At 53.5% G+C, this 12,220-nt stretch overlaps 1 protein-coding gene across 1 annotated transcript; it reads left to right on the forward strand.

Moving 5' to 3' along the window:
• Positions 1-828: 828 nt before the first annotated feature.
• Positions 829-12,196, forward strand: LAD1 (ladinin 1). Its single transcript, XM_074894004.1, has 10 exons — positions 829-1,019; positions 4,146-4,286; positions 5,689-6,196; positions 6,592-6,735; positions 7,455-7,504; positions 8,364-8,436; positions 8,821-8,952; positions 9,349-9,438; positions 10,625-10,702; positions 11,067-12,196. The coding sequence occupies exons 1-10, from the start codon at positions 982-984 to the stop codon at positions 11,070-11,072; spliced, it is 1,260 nt and encodes a 419-aa protein (XP_074750105.1). The 5' UTR covers positions 829-981; the 3' UTR covers positions 11,073-12,196.
• Positions 12,197-12,220: the final 24 nt, after the last annotated feature.

The following is a 12,220-nucleotide window of genomic DNA, read 5'->3' on the forward strand; positions in this document are numbered from 1 at the left end:
GGAGCACTGGGGTCCTGGCCATGCTGCGCCCTGGGGCTGGACCCCAGTAAAAACCAGGCTTGGACCCAGCTCTGCTGTGTCTGGGTACCCCTGTCACCCTGCTAAGACAGTCCCCACACTGCCTTCACACCTGCCCTTTGAAGGAGAGTGAGGCCCTGTGTGAGCATGGGGGTACAGGCTCTCAGGGCCAGCCCAGGGGGACAATAGCTTTGATGGACTCAGTCCAGGCATGGGATGAGCCTGGGCACAGAGCTCTCCTCTGCCACAGGGCTTCGGCACCCAAATATTGGGCATCCCCATGCTTCAGCCACTTCCTCTGAGACTTCGTGAGTTCCCTCTACTGCAGCAAAGCTCGTAATGACAGGGAGGCCATGACAGCTCAATCCAAGGCATCCAGAAAAGGCTGAAAGGAGCAGGGCACCCTCCCATGTTCTTTGGAAAGGGCTGGACTGCGCCCAGATGGAGGTGTTTTAATGACTGTTTTGGATCCCTGGGAGCCAGCCTCCTCCCACTCAGCCCAAGGTAATTCACCTCCTCCACCGGTGTTGGAGGAGTTGTTGACTGGTGGAGAGCGGCTGGTAAAACAGGTTCTTTGCAGGGAGTTGTCTCCGAAACCCTGGGAGACCTGGATGGATCGAGCCCCGAGCGCGGGTCTCTGCTCAAACCCTGGCACAGCAGGCAGAGAGGAGTGATTTGCTTTTGTGTGGCACTCCTGGGCAGGGCGTCTTTTGCACGGCGCTGCTAGTAGACAAATTACAGCCTTGCCTCTGTCAAGGTAGATAAGAAACCATGTGATGCAGTGTGGTGGTAAACGGGTTGCAGGCAGGGTAAAGGTGCACAGGGAAATAACCTTGCAGGGAGTTCCTTGCTCCTCAGGGAGCAGAGTGTCCAGGCAGCGCTGATCCTCGCGGGTCCAACAGCACCTTGGCCTTGATGCCTGCACAAGTTTTGGGGGCTCTCTGAATCTCACAGAAAGCAGGAATGTCTCTTGGCAGAAGGAACTGGTCTGATCTCTCCAGGTAGGTGCTGTGGTTTAATGCTTAACCCTTTCCACCGGCAGGAGGGAGGGAGTGAGGGTGGGCTGCTGACACGGTCAGTCTTGGTCGAGGGGTGTTGGGGAGGATGAGAAGAGGGGGCAACTGGCGTGGGGGTGCTGCTTGCCGAGGTGGTGCCAGCTCTGTTGAGATCTTGGCACTGTTGGAGTTTCTTGTGGGTGGGCAAGATCAGAGGCATTTTTGGTTTTGCTCCTGGGGAAGCTGAGCACTGCGTAGGAAAATGGCTCTGGAAATGCATCTGTCCCCCATGTTAGATATATTTTTGATCTGGTTTGCCTCTCTTTGGGGTACAGTCTGGCTGGGCTGTGTCTCCAGACTTGCTCCGGAGCAGCTGTGGGGTTTTTCATTGGCCCCGTATTCGTACAGCCCCTGGGTGCGTGTCCTTGCAGCCTCTGCCCATCCGGTGCTGAGCAAGCCCTGATTCATCCGCAGTCGCTGAACGATCCCCGCGGCCCCGCGGCATTGGCCGCTCCGCTCGATCTTTCCTAAAAAGTGATTTTGGCTTGACTGGGAGCCGGGGGAGGTGAAGCTCCTGGGCATTGTGGGGTGAGTCAGGGGCTCACACCAAGCCTGGGTGATGTGGGGATCACTCCCAACCTCCTGCAGACCCCAGGGCAAGCACCGCCAACCTCGGCTGCACAGATGGGTTGATGGGGACTCAAACGCACCCATACTCTGCCACAAAACATGTCAGAAATCCTAGTTTAAGCAGATGTGATGGCTCCAAGACTTAATTGCAAAGCCCAGTACTTTGAGTAAGACACGACCAGCCCAGAAAAGGGAATTGAGACCCCATTTCTCAGAGATTTCCAGCTCACACCCTGCCTCCGTCATGGATGGGATGGATCCAGAGGGCATCCCAGCCCCATCCAGATCCACCTCCTCTGAGCAACAGACCTGCCTGAACACAGGCCCAGTGGGGTCCTGCACCCAGGTTGTTTCACAACCCAGGAAGGCAGTTTCTCCTCTCTCATTAGATGAGACAGCATTCACTGAAACAGCATAAATGTCAGATATCTCAGCACTAATGATTAACAGGGCAGGAGAAGACAAGGCAGGGGGAGACTTGCCAATCTTTTTTTATTCATCTCTTTGAGGTTAAAAAAGGTAAGACAGTGGAAAATGAATCCCTCTTTGAAAAGAGGAGGGAAAGATTGGCAAAACAAATCCATAGCCTAATGGGTGGATTACTTAATTACAAATAATGAGAAACTGCATGTTGATCATGCCAGGTTATGTGCTGCCTCTGAAGGAGCCAAACAAATTCAAGGCAGGAAAATCTCATTTTCATTTCAAAGGAGCCTGTGCATGCAAAAACAAAGAAGTAACTGGCTCTCAAGTGGATTTAAACCAGAATTAGTGCTCCACGCTATCACTGCTTGAGGGATAAGAGCTCTTAGCAGAGGCACCTGCGTGTGTACATCCCCACACACGTGCTAACCTTGCCGGGTGGGAATGTGTGTGTGCAGTGATTGCTGCACCAGGAGATCACACCGTGCCATGCAAATAAAGCCGTGCTGCCTTCCCAGTGCAGCTAAGCTGTGTACAAATATTTACAGGGTCAGGCTCATAGAGGCAAGCACAGCGCAACGAGCTGAACAGGGAGGTGTCCCTGGGGGGTGAGGGCCGCTGGAGATGCTCACGGGCTCCCTGGGGCAGGTCCCAGCCTTCTCCATCCCCATCTCTGCCAATGCCAAGCATGGCATCAGGGACCACCCGGACCCCCAGCAGTGGGTGTGCTGTTGGGGTGTGAGGGCTGCTTGGGGGTGCAAGGGGCGATGGGGATGGAGGCAGCGGGAGGGAAGGGCAGCACACTCTCCGGCATTGCGCTGTCCCCAAACAGGCACTGAGCTCCCAGCCAGGACCCGGCCCCCCCTTTGCTCTCCGTTCTGCTCCACTGACCCTTTCGTGCTCCCCCGCCTCCCTTGACCAGGAAGAACAGAAGCGGCAAATAGTTGCGGGGGGTAATGTGGTTTAATTTATGACCCAGCTTTCATTACACAGTAACTTGTAAACCACGCTGCGAGTCACCATGTCCACAACGACGTTAGTGATACCACGGGCCCAGACCTGCTCTGACTTTCATGCTCTTAAAAGTCAAAGTAAACCCTGAGTCTGGATGAGACTGGAGTGCCAGCTACAGAGCTGGGGTGCTGCGACGGGACGGATCCTGTGCAGGGAGGGCTCTGCCCCATCAGGCTTTTGGGGGTGCTGGGAGCTCTGCTGGGACCCCTGCATGCGTTTGCAGCTGCTAGAGGACTAGTGCTGTAGGTAGATGAACACTGTTGTGAAAAGCTCAATCCAGCCAATAAAAATATTTTCCAACACAGTTCATGCACTGGCAGAGAGGGTGGACAGGTTCTGCACAGAGGAAGGAGCAGAAAGCTGCTGTTTTCCAAACAGCTTTTTATTTAGTGTGGCATTTTATCAAAAAAAAAATACATTTGACTTGTGCAAAATAAAATCTTTAAAGATCGTTCCAAACCTTGTCTTTTAGGTACAATCTGTGATTATAAACAATTCCCAGTCCCAGCCACATGCAGAGAGTAAGAAGAGCTCCTGCTGTCCCTGTTTCCAGGCAGAGCTTGTCAGCCTTCAGCCTCTGATGCTTTTGCATCTGAGGCTTTTTCTCAATAAAAATTAAAATGCCATTGCCACAACTCGCATTGGGGCTAAAATCTTCTGCCACTAGTGGTTACCCTTCCAGTTTATGTGGTTGAGATCTATGTGGTGGCTCTAGGGTCCTCGCCTTGCTGAGTTACAAGGTTAAATATCCTTGCCCAGGAAGGTTTGCTTAATGTAGAGATTCCTTTTAAATGAGTGCTCCCTCTAACAGATGAAATTAGGAGTTGTAACATCAAGTGCTTGTGTTGGGAAATGCCTGCATCTTCCGAGTGTCACTTTGCGACACCTGGCTCAAGTTGGCATCCCTCTCCTCTAGCCCTGTGCAGCAGCTGGGGAAGGCAACCTCCAACAGCCCTTGGCCCTTGCCCAAGGGTGTTTCAGTCTCCTTTCTTGTTTGGCATCAGGGCTGCAAGATCCTCACGCAGGACACAGCCACACCATGCCCTTATGTTTCATCCCAAACAGCCTGGCCAGGCAGAGGACCCTTGAGGATGAAGAAGAGCAGCAAAGAGAGCGCCGGCGAAGGCACCGGAGCCTGCTGTCCTCCACATCGATGGATGAAGAACCTCCTAGTCCTGGGAAAGACACCAGCCCAGCTTCCAGCAGGTGTGTGGGGTCCTGCTAGCATCAGTTTTACTCATGATGCTCATGGCTTGAAGCTTGCTGCCTTGTTTTTCTCAACCCTGAGCTAAAGCTGCTGCAGTTGGTGGGAGTCTCTTCTGGATGAGAGTGGGCTGAGCTGTGGGAAGAGCAGGGGTCCAATGGGCCACTGGGCAGAGGGATGGGCTTCACAGCAGGAGTACAAGAAGAGGGGTCTACCTCTGGTGGGCTCAGTCATGGGCCTCAACATGTCTCATGGACAGGGAGCTGATGCGCCAGGGTGAGGGTTGGTGCTGAGGTTGAACTTGGGTGGGTGCTGGCCATCCCCTAGTGGGATCTTGAACAGGTAAGAGCAGACAGACACCCATCTCTGCAGGGCAGCTGAATCGAGCATGCAGACCCTGGCTGGCTCTTCTCCTCCTCCTCTGAACATTGCAGTGATGTTGTATGTCCTTTGCTGAGTGGGGGAGGTGACCCAAAGGCTTTGCAGTGGTGCTCCCAAAGTCCCTTGCTGCAGGGAGCTGGGATTTGGGGGTGCCCTGAGATCAGGCTGCCCTTACACAACCTGACCTACTCTCTAAATTGATTCTGGAAATGTCCAGTATTTAGGTGGTTTTTGTCCACAGTGAGACTCTTGTTCTAGAGGTGATTCCCTCTGTTTCAGACAGGATGAAGGTAGGATGCTTGGCTTGAATATGGGTTGAACAGGGGTTGGACATGACTAATATGAACAAGCTAGACAGGACAAATCCCCCTTCCCTGGTGCTAGCACAGGCCAGCCATGTGGTGATTGCAATTCAGGATGAGGGCAAACTTTATCCCATCTCCTTCCCAACTCCCGGAGACTGTATAGTTACAGCCTGCATGGCCCTGGACTAATGTCCTATCTGTCCCTTCCCAAATGTGGTGCCTGAGGGAAGGAGGGGAAACGACTGCTTTGCAGAATGTATTGGGACTGTGATCGGACCCTGCAATAGCAGACTGATTTACAACCAACAGTTTAAACTTAAAGATAGTGGTATTTTTTCTGGTCCAGTGAAGAGCCACAGACACACATCTCATCCAGCAGCAGACCCAGCACGCTGGTCTGAGCCTACAGCTTTTTGGCACAGGACTTGGTGGATGCTGATGTCGTAGGATGAGGCTGCAGAAATGCTTGATCTCTGCCCCAAAAAAGAAAAAAAAATACTTTTAATCCAAATTTGTCCTTGGATAGGCTATCTGGGGTGATGGGGATGAGTGTGGCTGCAAGTCCTGGTCTGCAGGGGTGACTTCAGGATGTCGGTGGGATTTTTACAGCCTCCCCACCCTGAGCCTTTCACCTGGGTTAACCTCACCTGCAGCATCAAAGCCAGCGCTCTGGCTCCACGGTGCTCAGGTTTAATCCCCATTTTGTCCCTGTCTCTAGACCTCAATCCCTGGTGAAGCCAGCGTCTCCGGAGGACAGGGAAGAGTGTAAGCTCTCGGAGGTGCTGAAGACACAAGAAGGGAGACGGACAAGGTCCCCAATGGCCATCTCTGAAAAGCGGAGGCAGGAGAAGGAGCAGCAGGATCCAGGGGTGGGGACAAGCTGCACAGAGGCAGGGACGCAGCCACGCATGGGGCAGGAGAGCATCCAGACTGGAGAGCGGGGTCAGGATGCGGCCAAGGGTAGAGGGGACCCACCAGGAGACCAGCACCCAGAGCCAGCCTCAGAGAGGAAGGTGATGGTGAGGGGACGGCTCCAGGACAAAGAGGGACAAGGTGTGGGGACACCTTGTGGGGAGCAGAAGAAAGAGGTTGTGGAGACACAGCGGCGGGCATCGCCGGAGCTGGGGGGCTGCCGGCTCCGTGAAGTGAAGATCCTGACCAGACAGGGAAGCCGCAGCATGGAGGAGAAGACAGCCGTGGTGGTGACCTCATCTCTGAACCAGCAGGTGAGCAGGAATGGACAAGGCACCAACCCCTGGGGTGCAGAGTCCTGGTTGCTGGGAGGACAACAGAGAGAGGGAGAGCCCAAAAGTACCAGGAGGAAAATAGGACCCGTAGGCTCTTGGGGAAGGTTCTTCTGAGAGCTGCAAACTTCCTTTCCCTCCCTTACATGTGCTATTCTGATAACCTTCTCCAGCAAGCCCCTACTGATGGCCATCACGGTTTCCCTGAAGAGGCATTTGGGTCTTTGTGTATCCAAGTGAGACAGTCAAAGTTTGGAGGATTTTGATCTCAAACTCCAGCCTCCAAATCGGTTCCCACCCTGGCTGCCTTTCCCCCTGCACCTCAACCTTCTCTGCAAACTCTGCAGGGATGCATCAGATGTCTGCTTTTTCCTCAGCGACCATCCAGGAATCCCTCGAAGGAGGTAATACAGCTGTCTCCCATCCAAGATGAACCTGCAAAGAAGTCAGATACTTCTCCAACTCACATCACCTACAGCAGCTCCATCAGACGAACCAGCCCAAGAACTGTCTCCTTTCGGGTAAGAACTAAAGCAAGTGGGAGAAAGACCCCCATTTCGGCAGTGGAGGATGGGGGGAAGGAAGGGTTGCTTTGGTCTCTAGGTTATGTTGGCAGAGCCTATTCCCAAAAGTGTGTTCAAAATCCATCCTTGATCTGGGTGTTGCAGTTCTGCTTCAGTCCCTCCTCCATTTTCCTTCTTTGTGTCTGACTGAAGGCCTGTGATGATGAACATGTTCCATGTTCCTACGCTTTGTGCTGGTGTGGAAACTTGTAGGAAGCGATGAGAAAACAGGCAGCTCATTGTCCCCAGATTTTCCAGAGTCACAGGAATGACCATCTGCCTTCCAGCATTTCTAGTTTTCTCTGAGAGCACAGGATAAAAATAAAATCCATCTTCCTCTTGTCCCTTGTTACATCCCTGAGAATATCTTCAATTCTAGCCCCCCAGAAAAGATCTCTGGAATAAAGTGCTTAGAGAGGCTGGGAAAACCAAGAGCTGTTGAGAACCTCCCTGCTGTGAATCAGAGCTGACTGGCTAGGCTTAACTGACTTTTATGGTGCTTTATTGGGAATAAAACTGGTAACACTATAAAGTGACTTTAGTCTGGGGAGCTTTGAGATATTGGATAAACTCTGGTGTGGGTGAAAATGGAGCTTGCTTGAAAATGGGGGAGATGAGTCCAAGACAGTTTGGTAGCCAAAGATGTCTTTGCTATCTCTTGTCCTTGTGTCTTCCAGGTGATCTCAAGAAAACAGAAAGAAGAAAGCCAAAGCCCTCTCACAAGGAGGTCAGCACCTCTTTTCATATTACTTTGGTCTTGCTGGGCAGGAATTGTCACCCTTTGTTTTCCAAGGGAGGAGAAGGAGGTAATGGGACCTCGTATCAGTGAGTGCCCTGGCACAAGTTTGCTGAACATTGGTCCCCAAGGTGTCTGGCTGACCGGGCAGCAATGCTTAGCAGAGGTCAATGTCCAACGCACAGCTTCTGTACAGGATCCCCCCAGCTAGATCCTGCTGTCTCTTGGTTGATATAGTTTCTCATCAGTGCTTGTGCCTGCACAGGAGTGGTTAAGTGTTGAGTGGTGCAGCACCACAACAGGGTCCCATTCTTGGAGATATCAAAACCCACTATACAGGTCCATGAGCAACCTGATCTGGCTTTGGTGATCAGATCAAGTGATCTTCCACATCTCCATGGCAAAGTTTGGACAGCTGGCTTAAAAACTGTTGAGGAACCAAGAGCTGAGGTCTGAATGCACGGAGTCTATAAGATGCCCTCCCCCACCTCTGAATGCAGGGCAGGGTGTGGGGCTTTATGGGCATCTGGGCTTGCATATATGCAAACTATAGGCAAACTTGTACTGATATTGGTAAAGAAGCAGTTCAGACCTGGCAGTGGTGAAGATGGGGTAAATGGAGGAGCTCAGTGCTATTTTTCAATGTACATGTGGCCCTAGTTAGGTGGTGAGACCCAGCGATCTTGGTCACCAGCAGGGAATGAGCTGCCTTGGTTCACTTGGCAGATGGATGCAGGAATGCCTGGGTCAGATGGGGTCTTCTGCTAAGTGGAGTCCCCCAGGACCATGGGCTGAGTCCCAGGAGATCCTGAGGGGACTGTGTCCAACTGTCTCCCCTCTTCTTCACCAGCGCGAGTTTGAGGATCCCAGGTAGCAGCACCACTATTGGGGAGAAGCTGGAAAAGTACACCTCAGCAGTGCAGGTACCAAAACCCCTTGGCATAGCCGGACTGGCATGGGAGGGATGTGTGGGGTGAGGGAGAGGGGTGGCCTGGAGCTGAGCAGGGAAGGGAGAGAGGGACTGAGCTACACCAAACAACCAGAGTTAATAGGGTTGAAGAAAATGGTCCCAGCCAGAAAAAGGGATTGGCCTTAGGTTTTAGAAGCAGGGAGGGGTTATCCCTTGGAGAGGGTCATGGGGATGCTGCACGGCCCTGCTGGGGGAGCATTGGGGCAATCCGTGAGCTGGTGATGGGCAGGGAGGAAGCAGATCCCAACAGGCTCGGGACATGAGAAAGAAGTAGGACTTTGCTTTTTACTGCTTGGGGTGTGGCACGACCCCTGCTGATGCCCCTCTCTCCTCCCAGCGCTCAGAGGTGGTGAAATCATCCCTGACTATTCAGAAGAGCCTCTTGCTGTCCTCAGAGGGGGTGGCCAGCAAGCGCAACTTCTTTGAAGCGAGTGCTCCCAGCAAGGCTGAGTCACTGGCTGTCAGGAAGGTAAGGGCAGGAGCTGGCCCGAGCGAGGACCTTCAAGCAGGATCCTGTGCTGGGTGAGGCAGCAGCTTTTTAGACAAATCTTTCCCTGTTTGGATACCAACGCACAGCCCAGAAGGCTGCTGCCTGGATGCAGTTTGATGGGAGTTCAGTCCTTGCTGAGCGGTACCAGGCAGGGCTGGACTTGGGCACCAGCTGCCACCGAAACTGTGCTCTGCAGTGTGTGGGTTCATGCCGATGCACTGGTATTTGAGGAGCTGGGAAGGGGCCAAGGTGTAGGCTGGTCTCTGCTTGTTGCAGATTTGCTCAGTCTCCCCATGCCTTGGGGGCTGTCTCGGGTTATATTCGTACAGTGGAAGAGCTGTTGCTGTAACCCTGGTGTCGCTCTCTGTGCCACAGGACAATCTGAAGATCCCGGGATCGGTGACATCCCGCATTAATCTGTGGATCAGCCGAACTCAGGAACCTGTCAAGGAGGAAAAGAGCAAGGTACCGGCTTGTGCTGACACCTTGGGCTAGAGCCCTGAGACCAGGCAGCCTGGTGGGACACGTCCCTGCACCTGGGGTGGTGGGGCTTGAAGGGTTGATGAACCCTTGGCTGAACCCATTAAAGGGTTTGAGAGGAGCTTAGCCAGGGTTGGAGGTTTGGGTGCTGCAGGGCCACCATGGCAAGATGTCAGGTCTCTACTTGTTACTGTGCTGTGATCCTGATCCCAAAGTGCCCAAGGCAGCTGCTCCCAGCCCTTGATGGGGTGAGGAGGGAGCAGGCACCAGCTGGATGCGTGTCTCAGGAGACATGCAGGGGGACCTGACCCTGCCATCAGTGAGAGGGATCACCCCAGCATGATCCCATCTCTATCACTGTCTGGAGGACTATCTCTGACCTGGAGGCCAGTGGGAGATGAGCCATATGCTCAGCCCTTTGGCACTGGGCTCTGCAGGGCTTGGAGAACTGTGTGTGCACTGAGAGGTCCTGCTGCATGTGGCGACTGGAGTGATCTGCATCCCTGAGTGTATCCCAGCCCCCAAAACTAAGGTGTCTTGTAGCTGTGGGGTCAAAGTGCCCAGCTAAGGGGTCTCAGAGGGCAGCACTTTGCCACTGCAGCTGCTCCAAGGACAGGGATGCAAGGGGGACAGACAGGAAACCCTTTGGCCTCTGAGTACTTGAAAAGGAGAGGTTCAGCAAATCCTGGGGAGGTATCACTGTTTACAGCAATAAGGTGTTTTGCCACTGCTCATAGCAGAGTCTCCTGGAGCAGCCTGGGTACAGGACCAGGAGGGGCAGCTCCAGCCCAGCCCTGCAGCCCAGGCAGGCAAGTCTGGGCACCCCCAGCACTGAGCTGCAGAGATTAGCACTGCCCAAACGTGTCTGTACTGGGAGGCTGTGCTGGCTCTGTGTCTGCCAGGAAAGGGTTTGCTCCTGGGGTCACTCTTGGGTAAAGTTTGCAGCTCCTTTATCAGTTTTTCCTATAATAATACCTGCTGCCATCCATCTCTGTGGGCTGGAGCTGCACTTGGTTTTGAGGGTCCACCAGGTGCAGGATCTCAAAGCTGGCTGGTTTCACCTGGAACACATATGCTGCAAGGTTTGGTTAAAGTCAGACAAAGGCAACACGGAACATGAGGCATGGGGAAAACCTTCTCGTGACACTTACGAGTCTCTTGATGTTTGCAGGACATCAGGAAAATAAACAGCCTGCCAAGCCGTGACGTCTGGGTAAAGCAGCCTGGAGACACTCCTGGAGACACCAAGGTAGACATGGAGCTGCTTTGAAAACTGGTGCATCCTCTGAGCTAAGGGCAGAGCCGGGACCTGCCCACTGGTGCATCACTCACAGGGCAGGTGTGGGAGAACCAGGCTATGGAGGGGAGAGGGGTGTGGGACATCCAGGACCCCATGACTTGGGAGAGTCAGCAGGAGGGGACAACTGGAGGCAGCTGTGAGGGTGAGAAGGGCTCTGCTCTGGAAGAGGAGGGAAGTGTCATGTGGTGGGATCTAGGGGATGACTGCCTGTCCCATCCCCTGTTTGGGACAAGTATGGTCCTGGATAAAGTAGCTGCCTTTGAGGGTTTGCAGCCTCAGGCCCAGCCTCACTGTTTCTCACTTTCTTTTCCAGTTGTAATAATATCGGTTGTAATAATATCAGATGATCTGGGAAAAAGTGTTTTGCTCTGAAGACCAAAGCCCAGCCCTACGCAACCATCCAGCAGCCCACTGCCACGAGCGTCTCCCACGCCATGTGTAGGTGCACTCCAGGTTGCTAGGGTCTTCTGCTTGTGGGATGGGAAGGAAGAAGACTGGAAGATTATCCCTGCGCCCCCAGTCCTCACTCACTGCCTGCCTGGGAGCGCCCAGGCCTGGAGACTCCTTGCAATGCTGAAGGCAGACTCTTGCCTCATTTCCCCAAAATGTTTTGATGTTTTGTGCCTAATGTCTGGCTGTGCTCCATAACTGCTTGCAAAGAGGATCAGTCTCCTTTGCAGCTGGATCATGTCAGTGGGGCAAGAAGCTGCCTGGCCAAGGGAGTTTCAGCTGCACGTCCATGGACCATGTCCATCCCTGCTGCCTGGCTCATGTGGGGTGAGGTGGAGCAGGCAGATGTCACGCCCCCTCCTAGGCTGTCACTGCTGGAGGGACCCAACCAAAGGCAAACGTGTGCACCAGTGTAACTTGGAGATGCCTCATGGAAGAAGGGTGGACCTGATGGCCCTGGTGCTTCCCTCCAACACACACCTGAGCCAGAGCCAAAGACTTGGCCTTCTCCACCTCACCCTTACTGTTGCCTGCCCCCTACAAGCAGCGACCCCTTTCACTTAGTGATACAGGAAGGGTGGGCTGGCCATGCCCCTATTTTGGGGGTTGCATGGAGCTGAGAGCCGTGTGCTGGACTCCTTCTGCAAACCCCATTTCCCTCTCACTCTTCCTCCTGAGCCCTTTGCTTGTGGCCGTGCAGACCCTTGGTTCTGCACTCCCTGGGCTGCTGAGCCCACCCAGCAGGGAAGCAGGGTGCTGTCTCAAGGCCAGCTTTAGGGTGCCATGGGCAGCCCATAAAATGATGCTCAAATCCTTCTGCTGGAGTCATTCAACGGGATCGGGCTGTGCCTTGAGCAACCATTGTGGTGTCCAAATTTGGTGTGGGACTCTATTTCTGCCCCTGAATCTGATCTTGCTTGCTGGGCTTTGGAAAGGACTTAATTTTCTCTGTGCCTTTTTTTTTTTTTTCCTAATAAAAGTTGCTCTTTCTTAGACGCTCCCCGTCATGTGCTCCTG

Source organism: Strix uralensis, chromosome 24 (genome assembly GCF_047716275.1).
Source record: "Strix uralensis isolate ZFMK-TIS-50842 chromosome 24, bStrUra1, whole genome shotgun sequence".
Lineage (NCBI taxonomy): Eukaryota > Metazoa > Chordata > Aves > Strigiformes > Strigidae > Strix > Strix uralensis.